This window comes from Erinaceus europaeus, chromosome X, assembly GCF_950295315.1.
Source record: "Erinaceus europaeus chromosome X, mEriEur2.1, whole genome shotgun sequence".
Taxonomy (NCBI): Eukaryota; Metazoa; Chordata; class Mammalia; order Eulipotyphla; family Erinaceidae; genus Erinaceus; species Erinaceus europaeus.
In genome coordinates this window covers 91,409,081-91,432,544 of record NC_080185.1, presented here as the reverse complement: position 1 = coordinate 91,432,544, position 23,464 = coordinate 91,409,081, and the positions used below count along the sequence as shown (strand labels likewise).

The 23,464-nt window shown below is 44.7% G+C and overlaps 1 protein-coding gene across 3 annotated transcripts in view; it reads right to left on the bottom strand.

The window, feature by feature from the left end:
* SLC9A7 (solute carrier family 9 member A7) overlaps positions 1–23,464 on the bottom strand; it is a 165,957-nt gene that overhangs the window by 52,167 nt on the left and 90,326 nt on the right. For all 3 annotated transcript variants that reach the window (XM_060182488.1, XM_060182489.1, XM_060182490.1), the window contains exons 6-12: positions 16,236–16,341; positions 15,805–15,951; positions 13,741–13,841; positions 11,387–11,475; positions 11,160–11,273; positions 6,109–6,220; positions 5,199–5,352 (exon numbers count right to left, since the gene is read on the bottom strand). In XM_060182488.1, the coding sequence (XP_060038471.1) occupies positions 5,199–5,352; positions 6,109–6,220; positions 11,160–11,273; positions 11,387–11,475; positions 13,741–13,841; positions 15,805–15,951; positions 16,236–16,341 (823 nt within the window). The remainder of the gene's footprint in view (positions 1–5,198; positions 5,353–6,108; positions 6,221–11,159; positions 11,274–11,386; positions 11,476–13,740; positions 13,842–15,804; positions 15,952–16,235; positions 16,342–23,464) is intronic.

Here is a 23,464-nt window from a genome sequence, read left to right as displayed (position 1 = left end):
TGGGCCAGGTGGTAGTGCACCTGGTTAACTGCGTGCATTCCCATGCGCAATGACCCAAGTTCAAGTTCCCACTTCCTAGAAGCAGGGGGGATGCTTCACAAGCAGTAAAGCAGATATTTATTTATTTATTTATTTATTTTCAGTGAAGCAGATCTGCAGGTGTCTCTCTCCCTCTCTAGCTTGCTCTCTCCTCTCAATTTCTCTCTTTTTATCTAATAACAATAACAACATCACCAATAATGATGAAAAAAAAAAAAGGCTGCTGGGAGCAGTGGATTCACAGTGCCAGCACCAAGCCCTAACAATAAAACTGGTGGCAATAAAAAAAGCTAAATTGCACTTCATGAAAATCAACACTTCTGAATCTATAGCATATTCTGCTAAGAAGATTAAAAGATAAGGTTGGGAGGAAATATTTGTAAAGCCCATATCTGCCAAGCCTAGGATCTCTAGGGACTGGCAATACAGCTCACTTGGATAGTGTGTTGCATTGCCATGCATAGGCCCCACCATACTGAAGGATGCTTCGGTGTTGTAGTCAAGTTTACTCTCTCTTTCTCTCTCTCTCTTTCTCTCTCTCTCTCCCTCTCTTTCTCTGTATCTGAAAAAGCCATCCTGAAGTAGTAAAAAAAAAAAAAAAAACACTGGGAGTCGGGCGCAGTGGGTTAAGCGCATGTGGCACAAAGCACAAGAACTGGCACAAGGATCTCGGTTTGAGCTCCCAGCTCCTCACCTGCAGGGGAGTCACATGTGGTGAAGCAGGTCTGCAGATGTCTGTCTTTCCCTCTCCCTCTCTGTCTTCCCCTCCTCTCTCCATTTCTCTCTGTCCTGTCTAACAACGAGGACATCAATAACAATAGTAACTACAACAATAATGAAAAAACAACAACAAAAAGAAAAGAAATAAAAAAACTACCATCTAGAATAAACAATGGTTAAAGCTCAATAAAAAAAAATCCAGTTAGAAAATGGACAATAGACTTGAACAAATTATACCATCAAAAATATATAGCAAATAAGCACATAAAAGGTATTCTCAATACCATTAGCTACAACTTGTACATAGATGTTATGACGAGGTAACCCCACACATTTACTGGAATAGCTAAAATGAAATATACTGACAATACCAAATGCTGGCCAGGATGGAGAGGAGCTGGATCTCTCTGACTGCCACCTCCTCATGCTTCCCTCTGTGCCACTTGGTATGTTCTAAGGACTATCTCCATATGGTATCACTGTTTTCCCAACAAACCAATTACTGGATTTGTATATAAGCACCTTTTATGGTTCAGGAAATGTCCATTTTCTCAGCTCCAGGGAGGACTATTTTATTTTATTTTATTTATTCCCTTTTGTTGCCCTTGTTGTTTTATTTTTGTAGTTCTTTTTTGGGGGGGATTTTAAAAAAAAATATTTATTTTATTTATTTATTCCCTTTTGTTGCCCTTGTTGTTTTATTGTTGTAGTTATTATTGTTGTTGTCGTTGTTGGATAGGACAGAGAGAAATGGAGAGAGGAGGGGAAGACAGAGAGGAGGAGAGAAAGATAGACACCTGCAGACCTGCTTCACCGCCTGTGAAGCGACTTCCCTGCAGGCGGGGAGCCGGGTTCGAACCGGGATCCTTATGCCGGTCCTTGTGCTTTGCACCCGCTGCGCTACAGCCTGACTCCCTATTTTTGTAGTTCTTATTGTTGTTACTGATGTCGTTGTTGGATAGGACAGAGAAAAATGGAGAGAGGAGGGGAAGACAGAGAGGGGGAGAGAAAGACACCTGCAGACCTGCTTCACCGACTGTGAAGCGACTCCCCTGCAGGTGGGGAGCCCAGGGCTTGAACTGGGATCCTTCCGCCGGTCCTTGCGCTTTGCGCCATGTGTGCTTAACCCACTGCGCCACCGCCTGACTCCCAGGAGGTCTATTTTAATTGTCTACTTTTTGAAAAGGACTAGAGAGAGAGTCACAAGATAACTCTACTTTCAGTGGACAAGTATTTGTTCCACATATGTTGGGGGGAGGGTTACCAGAAAGGGACTTATAAAATATCAGGGAAAACTAACGCATGGGGCACCCACAGGATGACAGTCAAACAAGAAGTAGGCTCAAGGATCAAGGTGCAAAGATTCTCAACTGTGCATAGGCTAAACTGTCATTCTTGCTCATATATTCTGCTACATAGAACACTGAGGGAACTATCTTATGTCTCAAATTCAAAGTCAAAATATTCTCTATTCTCTTTTTTTTTCCTGTTTACATTCTTGTAGGTGAATGATTCTCCTTAATATGCCTCTGGAGATCCATGCCAAGAAATTGACCCTTCTAACCAGTCCACATTTTACAACACAGTCCTTAACAAAGCAATCCTTCCTCCAAGAGGTGTGGTGCAGTAGTTTAGTTAGGAGTGTGAGCCCTGTGGCAAGAATGGGTTCAAATCCCAGTTCTGTCACTTAAAGCTCTGTGATCATGGGCAAATTCACTGCTCTGTGTCTCAAGTTTCCTCAGCTCTAAAATGAAAGGACTGGGACCCATCAGGCAGTTTAGCAACAGAGTGCTTGCCTTGGTTGAGGCCCCAAGTTCCATCTCCGGCACCACACTGGAGTACCACGGACAGGTCCAATGGCAGCGGCAGGAGCTCTGTAGACAGTGCATCAGTGTCCTCCTCCAAATACAAAAGAAAACACTGGGCTGGGGAGGCTGTTCAGCAACATCACGGATATGGGGAGCTCTGGGTTTGTACCCTGGCACCAGATTTTTAAAAATAAAGAAAAATAAAATGAAGATATTAGCAGTGGCTCCCTTATGGGGGGGGGGGCTGTGAGGACTATCTTAATGTGCACGAGGAATCTGAAACATCACAGACAATTGCTGATGATTATCCTGGGGTCCTGGCGATGCACCTGGACCTGAGGCTGAAACACACATGGTGTAGCTGGAAAGGGCCAGGCCTGGGGATCACTGCCTGCCATCAGTACAAAAATCCCAGGGGGGTGGTGGTGGGGGGAACTCGGCTCTCAATTTGTCATTTTCTCTCTAACTCCAAGGATGACCTTACGACACTTGTACTTCTTCACTCCTCCAAACTCGTGTGCTCTGCAGCAATCACGATCAGTCCCATGCATTTCATATTCTAGACAAATAAGCACAAACTGACGGCCAGCAGAGGCAGGAAAGACCACTGCCATCTTGTGGCTCTTCAGATAATTCCTTTTCAAACCTATGGATCATCTAAGTGCCTTTTCTTTCCTAACCTGCTCATCCTCTGAAGACCTGGAACCAGGGAAGGGGGTTCCAGTGAGGCTGAGTTGACTTCATGTAGAAGGATCCTGCAGAAAAGCTAAGAGGAGGGGGCTGGGCAGTGGCTCACCTAGTTGAATACACACATTACCATATGCAAGGGCCTGGCTTCCAGCTTCCACTCCCCATCTGCAGGGGAAGTGTTGAAGCAGGTCTGCAGACATCTCTCTTCCTTTCTCCCTCTCTACCTCTCCTTCTTCTGTCAATTTCTCTCGTCCTATCAAATACAATAGAAAGAGAAAAAGGAAAAAAAGGACCACCTGAAGCAGTGCCTTCCTTCATAGTGTCAGCCACTCTGGTGACAGCTGAGAAGAAGAAAAAAAAAGGAATGAAAAGAGAAGGGAAGAGAAGAAAAGAAAACCCTAGAGAGGCCTTTCATTGAACACTGGGTGAAACTGAGGCCCACATCCAGAAGGCACTTGTCTTCATCTAGAGCCAGAGCTAGGCTGAGGGTCTCCTGACTCTTTTAGGTCACAACACAGTTAAGACTTGAATGTTCTGGGAGTCGGATGGTAGCGCAGTGAGTTAAGCAGCAGAAGGATCCTGGTTCGAGCCCCCGGCTCCCCACCTGCAGGGGAGTCGCTTCACAGGTGGTAAAGCAGGTCTGCAGGTGTCTGTCTTTCTCTCCCCGTCTCTGTCTTCCCCTCCTCTCACCATTTCTCTCTGTCCTATCCAACAACAACAACATCAATAACAACAACAATAATAACTACAAAAATTAAAAAAAAAACATCAAGGGCAACAAACAGGAATAAGCAAATAAATAAAAAAAACATTTAAAAAAGAATGTAATGTTCTTTAAAAAAAAAGTTTGTTCTATGCACCTATGTCCTGACACAGCTACAAAACCTCTTCAGTACATGCAAGCAGGCAGGGACACAGTTTCCTCCTAGGAATAGACTCTAGTTGCCTCCTTTGATTTCTGGCTGAGGAACTTCCACACGACTGATGCTATTTCACAGATACAATTTTATATCTTCCCAAAATAAGAACCCAAATAAGTGTCAGGACCCTTTGCCCAGCACGGAGTGCCCTTGCCCTCCATCTAGCATAGGGATTGGGTTCCTTTTTCTACCACCCCCTCATTCCCCACCTCTTACAGTCCCTCCTGCCTCCCCATTTAGGAATAAGTTTCTCTCTCTTTCTTTCTCTCTCTCTCTCTTTCTCTCGCCTCCAGGGTTACTGCTGGGGCTCAGTGCCAGCACTGTGAATCCACTGTTCTTGGGGACTATTTTTTCCCCATTTTATTGGATAGGACAGAGAGAAATTGAAAGGGATGGGGAGATAGAGGGAGAGAGAAATATAGACACCTGCAGACATGCTTTGCCACTTGTGAAGCATCCGCCAGTAGGTGGGGAGGAGGGGCTCAAACCCAGATCCGTGAGCAGATCCTTGAACTTTGTACTATGTGCTCTTAACTGGGTGCACCATGGCCTGGCTCCCAGTAATGAATTTATTTCCAAGGTCTTAGCTGATTTCAAAGGAAGGTGAAATAGTAGACGTTGCCAACACCTATGTCTAGACTCTCTCCCAGTCTTAAGACTTCTTGAATTCATTTTTTAGACAGAGATAGAGAGATGAAGAGAGAGAGATAGATATAGAGAGAGGAATGAAGGGACCACGACACTGAAGCATTCTTCACTGCTGTGGGGGCCCAGCTTGAGCCTGGTTCACACACATAGCAAAGCAGCACTCTATCCAAGTGAGTTATTTTGCCAGTCCAAGACTTAATGAGACTGCTTCTTCTTTAAGGGAAGTCAACATTCTGGTTCTTCCTTTTGTTAGGTTCAAAGCCTTCCCATAAGGAAAAAAGCACTCTGTGAAAGGCCCCAGTGCAGTGTGCCGTAGCATTCCCTGCATGGGACAGTGACACAACCGCCATACTGGCCTTGCTTTGAAACTGACCTGATATTAAGCCACGACAGCATGGGTGTCGTGCCTCCACCAATGATCCACACAGTGAAGAAGACGATGAGAAGGGTGGTCGTGAACATCATCTGGCGAGCATAGGAGGCTGTGTCCCGGATGGCCAGCGCAAATGCCATTGCTCCCCTGAGGCCTGTAGGAACCAAGAGGAAGAGCTCCTGAGTGTCAGGACATGTGACAAGGTGCCGTCAAACACACTGCTGCCACATGGGTTACATGGTTAATACCATGCACCCACATAAGCTTCTGGAGTCAGGCGGTTTTATTCAGAAAGAACCTTGAAGGAGTAGGATTTTCTCCCAAATGCCCCAGTGTAGTGAGGAGAGTCTTGCTCTACTTTTTACAGCCCATTTTAGACTAACAGCACTCTTTTTGCTTCTGAAATAATTGCTTGCTTAGTAGCATTAGGTACTAAGAAGGAAGTAATATAAATTGTGTCTGTGCTCCAAACACTACCTAGTCATCACAAACTCAAGAGATAGATCTAAAATCAGAAGGGTAATAGACCTTTTGTGGAAAAGAACACGGACCAAGTCCATGGCAGTGGTATCTCGTTTGTCAATGGATAACCTTGAACCAGTTGGTTAGTTAAGGTCCCTCCTAATTCAAACTCAGAGCCAAGGAAATAAAATGTTGTGAACACCGACTGGATAACAACTAAGCACCTTAAATCCTGCCCAAGCAGAGTGTTCACATTGTTCGGCAGGAATCAGTGTTCACTCAGTGCAATATATTCAGCTGTCTCCTCAGCGTTGCAAGGGACCGCAAAAGAACCAAATGTTTGAATTGTTCTCTTTTTTATGAAACCTGCTGGTTAACATTTTTGAAATCCTATTACTATCATCTTCTCAACGAGGCTCATGTTCATCACATTCATAGTTCCTTTTACCTGAAAACATCATCATATGTTGAAAATTCCAGCCAATCTTGTGTCTTCTGCCCAAGTTGAGAAAGAAAGAGAGTGGGTAGATATGTGCGGCTCTGCCCAGGAAGATGGCAACCTGACCAGATGGAGGTTAAGGGTCCAACAAGTTCCCATCATGACACAGTCATGCAGACTCAGAGTGAGGAGACCCGTAGCAATGCCCTGGGATCTTGTTATGATCAAGAAGAGCTTCAACAATTACAGAAGCCAGACCTTCCACCTTCTGCATCCCACAATGACCTTGGGTCCATACTCCCAGAGGGTTAAAGAATAGGAAAGCTATCAGGGGAGGGGATGGGATACAGAGTTCTGGTGGTGGGAATTGTGTGGAGTTGTACCCCTCTTATCCTATGGTTTAGTCTATGTTTCCTTTTTATAAATAACAAATTTTAAAAAAAGGGAGTCGGGCAGTAGCACAGTGGGTTAAGCGCAGGTGGCGCAAAGCGCAAGGACCAGTATAAGGACCCTGGTTCGAGCCCCCGCCTTCCCACCTGCAGGTGGCTCACTTCACAAGCGGTGAAACAGGTCTGCAGGTGTCTATCTTTCTCTTCCTCTCTCTGTCTTCCCCTCCTCTCCATTTCTCTCTGTCCTATCCAACAACAACATCAACATTACTTACTATAACAATAACACAACAAGGGCAACAAAAGGGACTAAATAAATAAATAAAAGAAAGAGCTTCATACTGAAGCCAGGTTATCTAGGTTTCTTCCAAACAAGCTTCAGCAACAAGTGGGATTTGCTTGGCCAGCTTTCCTAGCTCTTGGCACAGAGAATACTTTTTTAAAAAAGGCTGATAGTGCTAGTGGTTTACAGTACAGTTGTTGACATATGAATACAATCTCTCATCACCTATGACAGGTGGCCACAAAACCCTCTCACCCCACCCCCAATTTTACTTCTTTCCCTTCATCATGCACCAAGACTCCAATACCCTGTTCACCTCCTCTCACTCCTCCCCTCCCACCTGACCCCACTCCCCTGAGATCTTTTCTTTGGTGCAGTACAGCATACTATGTCCTCCATTTCTTTCCTTGGTTTTAAAGTTCCACCTATGAGTGAGATCACTGGGTCTTCATCTTTCTCCATTTGGCTTCTCTCACTTGATAGGATTCCTCTGAGATACTACTCAGCTGTTAAAATGAAGAAGCCATCACCTTTGAGATGAATTTCTAGCCTGTTAAATGAACTGGAATACCCAACTCTCCTTAAACGACCTAACAGACCAAGTCTCCAATCTGCCCGAAACCATGTTATTGCACGGAGGAACAAGCTAAAAGAAGCAAATCATGCACTGGGTTCTAAAGGAAGGAGACTCAGCAAGGAGAGCATTACTGTATCTCCGAGGAGGAAATTCTACAGAGACAATCTGCTGAGTAGCAGGGGCGTGTAAACTTCAGCTGAATGTAAACAGCAGGGGGCCCAGCAACACAGCTTATGTGGGAAGGTGTCTGCATTGTCACGTTCACAACTCCGATTCAAGCCCAGCCTTCACAGCACTGGGGGGAAGCTTAGGTGCTGTGGTACCTTTCCCTCTCCCCACCCCCGCCCCTCCCTCTCTATATATCTGAACAAAGTCAGGGGTAAAGCCTCAGTAACAACAACAAGTAAATAGCAGGGATTCAAATGATTGCATGACCTGGAAAATCCTACAAATAAGAGGGGAGGAAACTTCATACGAAGACTGTATTTCTCTTTCTCAGAGAACCAGCCTGGAGATGATTTCTTTACTTCAGTGGCTGACATGCCTGGAGGAACTCTCAGAAATGGGAAAGGTGGTGAGTGGGGGAAAAAACAAAATAAAACTCGGGAGTTGGGGAGACAGCGTAATGGTTCTGCAAAAGACTGTTTTGTATTTTTTTTTTTTTTTTGTATATCCACCAGGCTTATTGCTGGGGCTCGGTGACAGCAAGATGAATCCACTTCTCCCAGTGGCTCGCCCTTTCCTTTCCTTCCCTTCCTCTTTCTTTCTTTCTTTCTTTCTTTCTTTCTTTCTTTCTTCTTTCTTTCACAGGAGAGAAACTGAGAGGGGAGGAGAAGATAGAGAGGGAGGGAGACAGAGAGACTCCTGCAGTACTTGCTTCACCACTTGTGAAGTTTCTCCCCTGCAGGCGAGGAGTGGGGCTGGATCCCAGGTCCTTGAGCATGGTAATATGTGCACTTAATCAGGTGGAATACCCCCTCCACCCCCCACCCCCCGCAAAAGACTTTCATGTCTGGGGTCCCAGGTTCAGATCTCCAGCACTATCATAAGCCAGAGCTGAGCAGTGCACTGGTCCCTCTCTCTGTATCTCTCTTTTATTAAATACATATTTTAAAAAAAAGAAGAAGAAGAAAAGGAAGAAAGATAGAGAAAAAGGAAGCTACTATGGGGAATAAAGAATTCAGGGAAGCCAGTCATTCGGTCACTTGTTGCCCTTGAGACAGAGTCCCACAGAGAGATACAAGCTTCCTCCGGTTACAGGAGGAAACCGGCAGGGAAGCCAGAGGAACAGGGCACTTCCGTTTCAGCAGAGCACCAGCTGCCAGAGCTGCAGCTGTTTCAGACAGAAGCCAGGGCAGTACTATCTTCCTCCTGCCTTCTGTGGTAATGGACTGACTGTTTTGTTTGTCTTCATCTTTCTTGTTTTGTTCTGAACCAAAGGAAACAGGTAGTACTTACAGAACATTCTATCCCAGGGGCCATGTAGAGGTCCTTAAGTGATAAACAGCCTATCTTCCTCCCTCCCTCCCTCCCTCCCTCCCTCCCTCCCTCTCTCTCTTCCAGAAGGGACGTCAACAAACAAGGGCTGCTCTCTTATTGCTTGCCTGGATGCAGTGCTAGAAATGCAAATCCAAATGACATGCAAGAGCCTTCTGAATCCGGGATCAAAACAAAACAAAACAAAAACACTGAGCCCTTAGAGTTTTAGCAGGGAGTCTGGTGCATGTGTAAGGAAATGAGCCCCGTTGAAGCAGACGGCGCTTTAGCTGGAAGGATTCTGGTATGGCAGCAGGCCACCCTCACTTCGATCTAGTATTTGAGTGAATAGTACAAGAAACAAGAAGCCCGGAAGAGAAAAAATGGTCCTTTTTTTTATGCCAGCAGCTCAAGACCGAAGGCTATTCGTAAGGCAGAGAAAAAAGGCAAAAGCGAACGTCCACCAACTGAGGGCTCTGGCTCAGTACTGTGCCATCCAGGCAGGGCTGGGGCATCCCAGATCCTGGCCCCCGAGAAGCTGGCTTTCATCAAAACAAACTTGGATTTCACTTGGATTTCACTGAATCCAAGTGAGCAGAACTTTCAGCTGTCAACCTACTGTGAACATTCACACCCTTCCTCTCGAGAGAAGCCAATCCCACGGATAGGTGTTTTTCTTCCAAAACTTGTGCCTACAAATTAAGAAAACAAATATTTTTCTACTTTATCCTTTCCACCCTGCTCTCCCACCTACCCACCCCCTTTTTGGAGGGGGGTGGTAGTGGCAATAATGGAGGGGTAGGAAGAGTGTTTTATTTTTAAAGTATATTTGTTTTATTTGATAGGGCAGAGTGAAATGAGAGGGGAGGAGGAGATAGAGAGAAAGAAAGAGAAACATCTGTAGCACTGGTTCACCACTCAGAAGCTTCCCAGCCCCAATCCTGTAGGTGGGGACTGGGGGGCTTAAACCCAGGTCCTTGAGCATGTAATATGTGTGTTCAACTAGATGTACCACTACTGCCCAACCTAGGAAGAGTGTTTTCTTTTTTCCTCTCTTTTTAAAAATATTTATTTATTTATTTACTCCCTTTCGTCACCCTTGTTTTTTATTGTTGTTGTTATTATTGTTGTTATTGATGTCGTCGTTGTTGGATAGGGCAGAGAGAAATGGAGAGAGGAGGGGAAAACAGGGGGAGAGAAAGATAGACACCTGCAGACCTGCTTTACCGCCTGTGAAGAGATTCCCCTGCAGGTGGAGAGCTGGGGGCTCGAACCGGGATCTGTATGTTGGTCCTTGTGCTTTGCACCATCTGCTCTTAACCCGCTGCACTACCACCCGACTCCAGGAAGAGTGTTTTCTACCTTGATCTTTATGTACAGTAAGGAAGCTCAGGAGGGTCTTGCTCGCTGCCCGTAGGCCTGCCTTGGTGGTGCAAGCAAGGGCTGACCACACAATTGTGCATTCCAGAGCAAGGGAAAAAGAACCTGTAAGCCTTACAAATGGGGGGATCTTTTTGATTAGAATTCACACAAAAATGTCATAAAAATAATCCTGAGAACTGGCACGGTTGCCAACTTCTAAGTCTTCTAAGAAGGGGAGAAGGGGATTTAGAAAAATAACCCGTGGGGGTGAGTGGTGGCACACCTGGTTGAGCGCACATGTTACAATATGCAAGGACCTGGGTTTGAGCCCCTGGTAGGGGGGAAGGCTTCACAAGTGGTCAAGCAGGGCTGAAGGTGTCTCTTTGTCTCTCTCCCTCTACCTCTCCACTCCTCTCCATCTCTGACTATCATTATCCAATAAATAAAGATAAGGGGACAGGTGGTGGTGCACCTGGTTGGACGCATGTTACAATGTGCAAGGATCTAGATTCAAGCCCCGTGTCCCCACCTGCAGGGGGGGAAGCTTCACGAGCAGAAAGCAGGGCTGCAGGTATCTCTCTCCCTCTCTATCTTCCTCTTCCCTCTTGATTTCTGGCTGTCTCTATCCAATAAATAAATAAAGTTAATTTAAAAAAATTAAATAAAAATAAACAAAGATAATAATTTTTTTTAAAAAAAGAAAGAAAAGAAAAAAGAACCTTCCAGGCAACAGTGTAACAGCAAGGTCACCCAACACAGAAAGTACAGAAAGAACAACCTCTGGACCAATGTCAATCCTCAAATTCACTCAAATACACTAGGCTGGAGTTTTCTGGTTTTTCTCCTTGTGAAAATTTCACAGATTTCTTAATGACCAGCTTATCCAACCCAAACAGAAATTAAATGTTCATTAGAACATTCTGAGAAACGACTGCTTCCCCCAAGTAGATAATGGTGGCACCAAAAAGGATACAAAAGCTCCAATGATGAACACAGGGCTGAAAACATGCTTCTGGAAGGTAAACAGCGCCAGGCCCATATAGGAGAAGATAAAGTTCTCGGCCAGGAAGTGTAACACCTCGAAGAGCTGTATGGAAGATGAACATGAAGCCATGAACCCTTTGGGTCTCCTCCTTTGCATATTAACGGTTAGTTCTGAGGACTGGGGGTGGGGGGTGAGGGGGGGGTAGTCTCTCACACCTGCTTGGTTCGACTTCTTGATTCCACCGACAGATTGTTGTAGGTATAATGAGCTTGTGTGATTCCACAGAAAAGGACAGCTACAACACCTGGCAAGAGAATGGAAAAAAAAATCAATGGGAAGGGAAGCAGCAGAGAAGAACCTTACTAAAACAAAACGTTCATGTAGGTAGTTTGGCATACTTACCTGCCTGAACATTTTTTTAAATATTTGTTTATTTATTCCCTTTTGTTGTCCTTGTTGTTTTATTGTTGTAGTTATTATTGTTGTTGATACTGATATCAACGTTGTTGGATAGGACAGAGAGAAATGGAGAGAGGAGGGGAAGACAGAGAGGGGGAGAGAAAGAGAGACACCTGAAGACCTGCTTCATCACCTGTGAAGCGACTCCCCTGCAGGTGGGGAGCCGGGGGCTCGAACCGGGATCCTTACGCTGGTCCTTGCACTTTGCACCACCTGCGCTTAACCTGCAGCGCTACCGCCCGACTCCCTGCCTGAACATTTTTTAAAGTTTCCGATTACAGAAAGCTCACCCCTCCATGATTCATATCAACTTTTCCTTCTCCCAATGCTGCCTTTCTTCAGAACAAGGCCCCTAGTGGCCCTGTGCTGCAGTTTTGAGGGCTCTGTCTCCCATTCTCTAAATACCTAATGACTTTACCGTCCATAGTCACCATTTAGCATTTGTTCCCTTGAAGAGACTATGAGGACCAGACATATACTTTTGTCATAGTCCTCTCTGTTTAATGTTCTAAATGGGACTATGTCAAATTAAAAAGCTTCCATACACCAAAAGAAAACTCCATAAAGGTCAACGGGAAACCCAGCAAATGGGAGAACATATTCACGCATTATACTTTAGACAAGCACTTGATATCAAACATCTATAAAGAACTCATTCGGCTCAATAAAAAGAAAAAGAACAACCCAATAAAAACGTGGGCGGAGGACATGAATAGACAGTTCTTCAAAGAAGATATACGCATGGCCCACAGACATATGCAGAAATGCTCTAATTCACTCATCACTAGAGAAATGCAAATTAAAGCCACACTGAGATACCAAAATCAATGTTCTAATATATACTTACTATTGTTAGGGCTTCACAACTCCAAGTTCATTTTTTTCAAAGAGAGATAGACACAGACGGAGTGAAGGAGAGAGAGAGACACCATGACAATGAAGCTTCCCCCAGGGAGTGGGCAGTGGTGTACCCGGTTGAGTCCACACATTATGATGTGCAAGGGCCTGAGTTCATGAGCAGTGATGCAGTGCTGTAAATGTTCACTTTCTTTCTCCCCCTCTCTCTCCCCTCCCCCTCTCAGTTTCTCTCTGTTCTATTCAATAAAAATTAAAAAATGGCCACCACAAGTGGTGGTTTCATCATGCAGGCACTGAACCCCAGCAATAAACCTGGTGGCAACCAAGTATATTTAAAATAACATAATGACTGGACAGACCAGACATATATTAAGGAAAATAAGTATTCATAAGTATTCATATGTATCTGAGTAGATACAAAATTAACTTTACAAGCAAATACTTTCTTTAGTGTTGCTGTTTGTATAAATAAATAAATAAATAAATAGGCTGGGTGGTGGCACATCTGCTTAAGTGCATGTGTTACAATGCACAAGGACCTGGGTTCAAGCCCTCATACCATACCATACAATGCCCTATGACATTGGGGGGAGGGCTCCAGTGCTGTGGCCTCTTTGTAAAAAAGTTAGCATGGGGGGGGCAGGTGGTGGCGCACCTGGTTAAGTGCACACATTACAGTGCATAAGGACCCCGGTTCAAGCCCCCGGTCCCCATCTGCAGGGGGAGAGCTTCATGAGTAGTGAAGTAGGGCTGCGGGTGTCTCTCTGTCTCTCTCCCTCCCCCTCCCTTCTCAATTTCTCTCTGCCTCTATTCAATAATAAATAAAGAAATACAAATGTTTTTTTTAAAAAAGTTAGCATGGGGTAGTGAAGCCCCGGTGATGAAGGAAGGAAAGAAAGAGAGAAAGAAAGAAAGGATGGATGGATGGATGGATGGATGGATGGATGGATGGATAGAAGCAAGGAAGGAAGGGAGAGAGAGAAAGGGAGAAAGGAAGAAAGACAGTTGGGAATGAAAGGAAGGGAGGGAGAGAGGGAGGGACAGAGGGAGGAAAAATATGCAGCTTTGAGGAAACTAAATCATTCATAAGGCAGTCTTGCTCAGTAATCTTTCATAAGGGCACTTTGTGCGCAGTTGATTAACTCAGTGTAACTGCTGTTGAAGAAGTCTCCCCTCCCTTCCAGCTCCCACGGCCCTGCTACAGAGAGAGGGGGGTGGGGGGAAGGCTGGCCCAAGAGTTGAGAAGACGCACCTGTAAAGCCACAGGCTTCTGCCAGGAGGAACGTGCTCCAGGACATCAGGAAGAAGAGCGCTGTCTCCAGCAGGGGGAAGCAGTGCAGCTTGGTGAACTTGGTCACGTTAGCCTCTGTCAAGGAACTGTCTCCAGACACAAGTCTGAAGGTCACCCAGAACCACACTGGATGAGAACAGGACCACCCCGCCCCCCCCGTCTCTCGAAGTGTTAAGTCCTTTCCTTCTGAACTTGTCTTTTGTGGTCTCAAAGGAATCAAATCAAGCCTTTCAGCACAACAGAGGTAGTGTGGGCTGGGAGAGAGCGAGAGAAGCTAAAGGGTGGATACTGTTTAATGGGTATGACTGGGATGCTGATAATGTTTGGGAATAATAGGAATGATTATCTAACACTTCGATTTACTGAGTGCCACTGGACTATACACTTAAATGACAACTCACGGCAGTTTTTAAAATTAACACTGTGATACCCTCCCAAGATCAAGCACTGAATTGTGCATTATAAATGAAACTTTATCTCAATAAAGCTACATTTGAAAAAGAAATTGGAAACTGGTTTTCTGCATTCCTTGCAATGCCCACGGTTCTGAGAAGTGCAGTCGTGGCCTAAGGCATGAACAGTGAGTTGGTCCTAGCAGTGCTGGAAATGCCTCAGTCAGGTCTGGAAAGATAATGTTGGTTTTGATCCTGACCTTTCTGGACCGCTATGGCGTGATCCCATAGGAGGTTTCTAGTGGAGACACAAAAAAGAAACGCACAACTTCAGGGGCAACTACAATGGACTGGTGTCACCTTGGAGGACCACAGAGTCCCTGCCTGCCACTGTCCTTCTCCATAAGGCCATCATGGAATCATCCCATGAGTGATCACACTGAATAAGTCCCCAAGACACCAAAAGGGCTTCTATGAAGAAAATGCCATGAAAGTCGGCACCATCCAACATGGCTGCCACTAGCCATAGGTGCTGTTGGTACAAAAACACATAGTTTTCAAAGAAGTGGTACAAAAATGGAATGTATGAAAAAAAAAGTCTCAACGACTTCTATAAGTTCTGGGAACAAATGTGGCTTGCATCTGTGGCTCTTGTGGGATTTACATTGGATAGTAGTCATCTAAATGCTCCTAAAAGATGATATGGTCAAGGACTCTGCATACCTGTGGATGGATTACCTGCTCACTCTACATTCAATTTTAATGTATATTTTGAACAAAACACTATGCAGTCCTTTGAGGAAGGAAGGCCACTTTGTAGTAATTTCTATTGATGGGCCCTAGCTAGTTGCATGGCCCTGAGCAGCTGGTAGCAGTGGCACATCTGGGGCTAAAGTATTTCCCAGCCTGCTTCCTTCTGGAAGGTGGTCCCTGCTTCCAACCTCCTCCTGACTCTTCAGCAGTTTTTTTTTTCCCTCCCTGAAACTGATCCCCCTACCCCGGCTCCCAAGCTCTCATGTCTGGTTCGTAAGGAGAGACAAGAACTGATCAGATGAGACCAGAGCTAAGCATACTCTTACATTCCCAAATGCTTCCTCAGACTCTTAACTAAAGACTCAACCAATGAATGGGACAGATCTTAGGAGGCTCATGCCACATCAAAACAGGCCATTTGTCAAATATTATTAAATTAGTACCTTTATGAACTTTTGGGTTTTTAAGTGACATTTCTGTGATATTTCCCTTGTAAGAATCAAGTGGAAAGTTTTGACAATGTGGGCTGGGTGGTGGTGCACCTGGCTGAGTATACATATTATAGTGCCCAAGGACCCAGGTTCGAGCCCATGGTCCCTACCTGCATGGGGAAAGCTTCACAAGTGGTGAAGTAGTGCTGCAGGAGTCTCTCTCTGTCTCTGTCTGTCTCTCTCTCTCCCCTCTCAATTTCTGGCTGCATTCATCCAATAAGTAAATAAAGATAATAATAGAAAACAATGTAAAAGAATTCTGTTTAAAAGGAGAGTTTTGACAATGGAAAAAAAATTATGCTGATCTGAAAGGAAGAGCTAAAAAAAAAAAACTTTCTGAAAGTGTAAATCACTAATCATACCCAGGCAGGAGAAGAATCTACAGAAAGGATATCAACGCAGTCACAACACCAGTCACAGCTCCCATGGTAAAAGAGCCACTAAATATACCTAGGAAGATGCCAACCGACTTAAAAAAGGCAGCAGCATCGAAGGCATGAGTGTTCAGTCCTGCAGGCTGGTAGGCAACGATCGACCTGGAGTTTCAAAAGGAAGAGAGTTTTGCAAAAAAAAAAAAAAGGACTGTACTTGTTTTACACTGTGCTATCTAAGAATATCAAGAAGCACAGCTATCTCCACTCTTGTAAGCATCACCATGCTGGATCTATTTACTTTACTCCGCAGTCCTCCCATGATGTATTAAACCTCACTTCAGGCCCCAGTTCGATACTGGACCTGTTTAAGGCTGCATCTGAATGTTGTCCAGAATGTGAAAGGAAGCCACCCGATTTCTGTCCCGAGCAGCGTTGTTGCTACTTACGAGGAGAGCACAATGGCAACAGCATCATTGAGGACGCTTTCTCCGAACAGCAGTGCGTACAGGTCCACGTCTGCATGTAGCTCGTTGAATATTGCCAGCACGGTCACTGCAAAGTGAGCCAAAAGCATTAATTCTCATTCCTGACCATGAGTCGGGTGGGGAACTTTTTTCTTTCTTTCTTTTTTTTTCTCCTGCCCTGGGCCATTTGGATTTTTTTTTAATTAATTAATTTATTTTGCCTCCAGGGTTATTGCTGGGGTTCAGTGCCTGCACCATGAACCCACTGCTCTTAGAGGCTATTGTTTTTCCTTTTGTTGCCCTTGTTGTTGTGGTTGTTATTATTATTGTTGTTATTGATGTCGTTGTGGATAGGACAGAGAGAAAGCGAGAGAGGAGGGGAAGACAGAGAGGGGGGAGAGAAAGACAGACACCTGCAGGCCTGCTTCACCGCCTGCGAAGCGACTCCCTTGCAGGTGGGGAGCAGGGGGCTCGAACCGGGATCCTTAGGTTGGTCCTTGTGCTTTGCGCCACCTGTGTTTAACCCGCTGCACTACCACCCGACTCCCCTGGATCTTATTTTATAACATCATTCATGAGCCATGCAAGATCATCAACTTAAAGATTAGCACTTGTTGCTGAGATGAAAAAAAGCTCCAGCTGCCTTGGCAAGGCCAAACCAAATAATTTCGAGGGCTATGTATGCCTATGGGCCGGCCGCTCCCTACCCCATCATAAGCCATCAATGACAAATTTACTCGGGTGATTCCTATTCTTGGTGGAGTCTGGTGGTTTGGAGTTAGGAGTAGAATAGAAAATGGATTGTCTGTCTGTGACAGAAATGAGAATTCATAACCTGAACAATAAATCCCAATTACAGTGCAGCAAAAACACTGCCTTTCCCCTCTATCATCCCTTTATACTCTGAAGATTTGAGAAAGGTTATAGAACTTGAAAAATCACCACAATTCATATAATTGGCTTCTGCTGCTGGGTGGAAAGCTATTTGAAGGCAGAAACCCAATTTCAGCGACCATCGTGCTCCCAGAATTCAGTTCAGGGTCAAGATGCACAGAAGACTTTAATAAGGGGTGTGTGTAAGGGGGCCGGGTGGTAGCACAGTGGGTTAAGTGCACATGGTGCAAAGTGCAAGCACCGGCGTAATAAGGGGTGTGTGAACAAGCAAAAGTCTTCATTTATGGCACACACATCATTATATCTCTTACAGTCTTCACATTTATTGGGCATTAAGCATAAAGTTTATGTAAAAAAAAACTTTTTTTCTTTTTAATTTTTTTATCTTTATATTTTGGATAGAAACAGTCAGAAATTGAGAGGGGGTCTATGCCCATACCACCCTGAACACGCCCGATCTCATCTGATCTCGGAAGAAATTGAGAGGGAAAGGGGTGATAGAGAGGGAGAGAGATAGAGACACACCCTCTGGCCTGCTTTGCCACTCACAAAGCTTTCCCCCTGCAGGTGGGGACTGGGGGCTCGAACCTGGGTCCTTGAGCACTGTAACATGTGCGCTCAGTTAGGTGCATCACCACCCAGCCCAGTAAGAAAACTTCCATCCCTGAGGCTCTGCGATGCCAGCTTCAATCCTGAGCACCACCATAAGCCAGAGCTATGCAGTGCCCTAGCGAAAACAAAACCAAAATAGAAATACCTTACTTATTACCAAGATCGATGGTTGTCAATCGTTCAGTCTCAGAACTCTTGAAAATCACTGACGTGCCTAAGACCTTTAGGTTTGGGAGTTGTAACAATCGATATGTAGTGTGGAAATAGGGAAAGTCAATATTAATTTGAAATTCGGAGCTCAGGAGGTGACTCAGTGGGTAGAATAAGTATCTTCTATGTGTGAGGGCCTAGGTTTGTCACCTGGTACCATATGACAGCACCAAAACTCAAAATTGGTGGGATTCCATGGATGGTGGAGTGGTGTGTAGGTGTCTTTACCCAAACTAAAAATTAAATAATATAAAAATGGGAGGTGTTGGGAGGTGGCATGTTTGGTAAAGCATGTATGTTACCATGTGCAAGGATCCCAGGTTCAAACCCCTGGTCCCCACCTACAAGGAGAGAATCTTTACAAGTGGTAAAGCAATGCTGCAGGTCTCTCTCTCTCTCTCTCTCTCTCTCTATTCCTCTCTCTCTCTCTCCCATTCCCTATTACTTTCTCTCTGTCTCTACCCAATGAATAAATATATTATTTTTAAAAGACAGACAGATAAAAAATAGGCTGTGGAAATGGATCAGAGGTATCATGAGTACAGCTCTGTGTTGATTCCCTGAATGGCATAAAAATTGACCTGCCAATGCCCATGTCCAACAGAGAAGCAATTACAGAAGTCAGACCTTCCACCTTCTCTCCCCATAAAGATCTTTGGTCTACACTCTCAGAGGAATAAAACATAGGGAACCTTCCAATGGAGGGGATGGGATATGGAACGCTGATGGCATGAATTGTATGGAATTATACCGCTCTTATCCCACTATCTTGTCAATCATTATTAAATCACAAATAAATAATGAAAAAAAAAACATGGGGGTCGGGTGGTCGTGCAGTGGGTTAAGCGCACATAGCGGAAAATGTAAAGACCGGTCGAGCCCTCGGCTCCCCACCTGCAGGGGGGTCGCTTCACAAGCAGTGAAGCAGGTCTGTGGGTGTTCATCTTTCTCTCCCCCTCTCTGTCTTCCCCTCCTCTCTTTCCATTGCTCTCTGTCCTATCCAACAACAACGACATCAATAACCACAATAACGTTAAACAACAAGGGCAACAAAAGGGGAAAAATAATAATAGCCTCCAGGAGCAGTGGATTCATGGTGCAGGCACCGAGCCCCAGCAATAACCCTGGGGGGGGGGATATCAACTAACAATAAACTCATGATGTTAATATATTTGAATGTGAAGTAATTATATTTTCCAAAACACAAAAAAGCAGTGAAAAGAGAATCATTGACTTTTTTAAAAAATGCTTTTTAAAATATTTATTTATTTATTCCCTTTGGTTGTTTTATTGTAGTAGTTATTGATGTCGTCATTGTTGGATAGGCCAGAGAGAAATGGAGGGGGGGGGAAGACAGAGAGGAGGAGAGAAAGATAGACACCTGCAGACCTGCTTCACTGCCTGTGAAGCGACTTCCCTGCAGGTGGGGAGCGGGAGGCTCGAACCGGGATCCTTATGCCGGTTTTTGTGCTTTGTGCCACGTGCGCTTAACCCGCTGCACTACTCCCCGACTCCCTCAAATTTCTTTAACGTCTAGATTAATAGAAGACAAATGGTTCTCCTAGCCGTTTCTGCAGTTGATCAGGTTAATAGCACCTGTTACACAGTGTCTGGAAAACTCCACTGTACTGTAAACACGTGAGAGAGAAAAATGAAAGGGAAAAAAAAAAAAGACAAACCATGTATTACCATTATTACTGCATTGACTGGAGCTTGCTGACCTCCTGATAGGGTTTTAGAGTTTCTGTCTCTGGGTCTCTTGACAATTAAGGGCCTGTTAATTCTTTGGTGTAATGATTCTTTTGTTGGTTTTACTTGCTTTTCTTTTAAGTCCGTATGCTTTAATTTCCTATATTCCACATATCACTTGGGGGGGAGGGGCAAAGAGGAAAAGGGGATGGTTTACAGTACAGTTATTGCCAGAAGGGTACAATTTCTCATCTCTCCGTGATAGGTGTCTGCAAAACACTCTCACCTTCAACTTAGGTGCTTTGCCACTATCGTGTACCAGGACCCCCAAAGCCTTCTTTACATACATTGTAGGAGGTTTCAAAGGGTCCCGCCCCTTTAGATACTCATAGTTTGCACACAAGTTCCTCATTGTCTGTAGACATTTCCAAATGTCTCTACCAGGACAAAAATCACCCCCAGGTAAGGACCCCTGCTCTTCAGACATTCATGCAGTGGTCTGCTCTCTCCACATGCACTTCCTTCGACTTTAGTTTAGTTTTTACAAAAGGGGCTTTTAAAAAAATGAAAGAAGAAAAAAAACAAACTCCCTTCCCGTGGTCTGGGAGGTGGCACAGTGGATAAAGCGTTAGACTCTCAAGCATGAGGTCCTGAGTTCGATCCCCCCGGTAGCACATGTACCAGAGTGATGTCTGGTTCTTTCTCTCTCTTCTCCTATCTTTCTCATGAATAAATAAAATCTTTAAAAAAAAAACTTACTTCCCTTGCTTCCCTCACAATGAATGCAATTTCTTCCCACCTGATAAGAGGGTGGAGAGACTGAATACAGCACAGTAGGTAGGCAGGTCGGTAGGTCGTGTTGCCTCCCACCCTAAGAATGACTAAGGTGTGGTCTGAAACTCTGAGGTGGAGTTGTGGAAAGGCTGAGTGCCTGGATGCCTGATGGCAGTGGGAGCTGGGGTTCCTGCTCAGGACATTAGCAGAGAGAAACACTTCTATGTGTTAGCTAGCTAGTTTTAGTCTGCCTCTGCTGTTATTTCTAGCCCAAAGCATTGCAGACATACAATCAGGAAAGGAAAACATCAATTGTTTTTTGGTTTGTTTTTTTTTCAGAGAGCTACAATAAGAGCCTTTTGTAATCACTATCCAGTAATGGAATGGAACTTTTGGGTCAGGAAATAGCTCACCCTGTAGAGTATGCTTTACCATGCATAAGGCTCAGGGTTCAAGTCCTGGCACCAGCAGAAAGGCATCACTGGGGTATATTCTGTGGTGTCTGTCTCTTTCTGTCCCTCTCCCTTTCTACTGAAACAAAAAGAAAAAAGAAAAAGAAAACAAAAAAAGCTGACCCAGGAGTAGTGGAATTAACCATTGTATGAGGGACTCCATTTGAGTGGCCAGGGTGCAGCTAAGAAACAAAAATAAACAAAGAAACACAAAAGAAGTAAAAATAAAACTAAAGAAAGGTGACTTTACTAGCCCCTCCTTAAAGCTCCAGTACTATGTCCCATCCCAATTTCAAACCTCTCCCTTTGCTCAAAAGTAATTCACAGTGATCATTTCCTTGCATTTATTAATAGTTTGATCACTCAATGCCTCTTCCCTAAAATTTTCTATTGCTTTTGCACACTTCTCATTTTGAAGGGCTTTTAATTGTTCTTTTGCTCTATATGTTACCCTTTCATTCCTTTCTTTTTTTGTTTTAATTCCTGCAGGGTTATCGCTGGGGCTCACTACGAATCCACTGCTCCTGGAGGCCATTTTTTCCCTTTGGTTGCCCTTGTTGTTCCATTGTTGTAGCCATTATTGTTGTTGTTATTATTGATGTTGTCGTTGTTGGATAGGACAGAGAGAAATGGAAGGAGAAGGGGAAGACAGAGAGGAGGAGAGAAAGACAGACACCTGCAGACTTGCTTCACCGCCTGTGAAGCGACTCCCCTGCAGGTGGGGAGCCGGGGGCTTGAACCGAGATCCTCACCGGTCCTTGCACTTCACGCCACGTGTGCTTAACCCGCTGTGCCACTGGCCGCCCCCCTTCATTCCTTTCTGTTGTCTTTCTTTTCATAATACCCTATTATTCAATCCTCTCCTACCTTAAGTTTCCCATACTGGTGTATGCAGTTTTTTTTTTTATTTCTATAATTTTTAATAGACAAAGAGAGAAACTGAAAGGGAAGGGGAGGTATATAGGGAGAAAGAGAGACATCTGCAGTGCTACTTCATCATCTGTGACATGTCCCTCCTGCTGGTGGGGACCAGGGGCCTCAACCAGGTGTGCCACCACCTGGTCCCAAATTTATTTGTATTTATTATTGGATAGAAACAGAGAGAAATGGAGAAGGGAGTGGGGAGACAGAGAGGGAGAGAGACAGAGAGACAGCTGCAGCCCTGTTTCACCATTCGTGAAGCTTTCCTTCTGCATTTAGGGACCAGTGACTTGAACCTAGGCCCTTGTGGACTGTGATGTGAGTACTCAGCCAGGCATGCCACTGCCTGGCCCCAATTTCTATCATTTTCTTGATGTCCTTTAGCTTCCTTTGTGACACTGATCTACCTTGGCACCCTGATTTTATTATGACATCATTAACTTTAAAAAATCTATCTTATTTATTATTTTCAGTGAAAGATAGGGAGAAAATGGGTACAGCGGGGAGAGAGAGAGAAAGAGAAAGAGAGAGACAGAAAGATTAGGACACTGCTCATCTCTGGCTTGTAGTGGTGCTAGAGATTGAACTTGGAGCCTCTGAGCCTCAGGCATGAAAGTGTTTGGCAGAACCATTAAGCCATCTCTTCAGCACACGACTCCATCATCAAATAATTTATTATTTAGAGGGTTCTTTCTTTTTCTTACAGTAGACTTGCCTGAAGTTCTACCTCATTCCATTTGTGTTGTTCATATTCAATGAAGTGGGTAATGGGTAGAAAGAAGCCTACAAAAGCTTTCCTAGTTTCACGGCTCTAGAGCTCCCTCTTCTGGTCTTGCATTGAAGTGTTAAAACTAATGGTCTTGGGGTGTAGTCACTTCCCCAATGCTTTCTGAGATTGACTTCCTCAGGTCTCCTCCTCCATTAGTATGGGTTTTCTTTCTCTTTTATGCCATGCCAGTCAGTACCTCTATTCCTAGTAGTTCATTTTTTTTGGGGGGGTGTCTGTTCCAGAGAGTTTCCCCAGGTCTTTTCTGAGAGCTTGTGTCACTCTAGAAGCCTAGAACCTCTCCAGTCTCCTTTGTACTCTCCCACAAATGGGAACCTAAAAGATTCCTTCCCAGGGGCCAAGCAGTAGCACAGCAGGTTAAGCGCAACTGGTGCAAAACACAAGGACTGGCGTAAGGATCCCGGTACGAGCCCCCCAGCTCCCCACCTGCAAGGGAGTCGCTTCACAAGTGGTGAAGCAGGTCTATAAGTGTCATTCTTTCCCCTTCTCTGCCTTCCCCTCATCTCTTGATCTCTCTGTCCTATCCAACAATAATGACAACAACTCTAATAACAACGATAAACAACAAGGGCAACAAAGCTTCCAGGAGCAGGGGGCAGGCACTGAGCTCCAGCGATAATCCTGGAGGCAAAAAAAAAAAAAAAAAAAATCCCTTCCCAGTTTTCACAGCTGTTAGCAGCCCTGACCACAAAGTTTTCTTTCTTTAGACTGGAGGTCCCTCCCTATGGGTATGAATATTTATAGAAAGTTTCTGGGCTCTCTAGCAATCAATATCATCAGGCCCCTTTTCTTGCCTACTCGTCCTCCTTGTTGTTTCTCTAAGTCTCACTGTTATCGGTTTGACCCAGCAGTTTGTATTGGGGGATTCACGG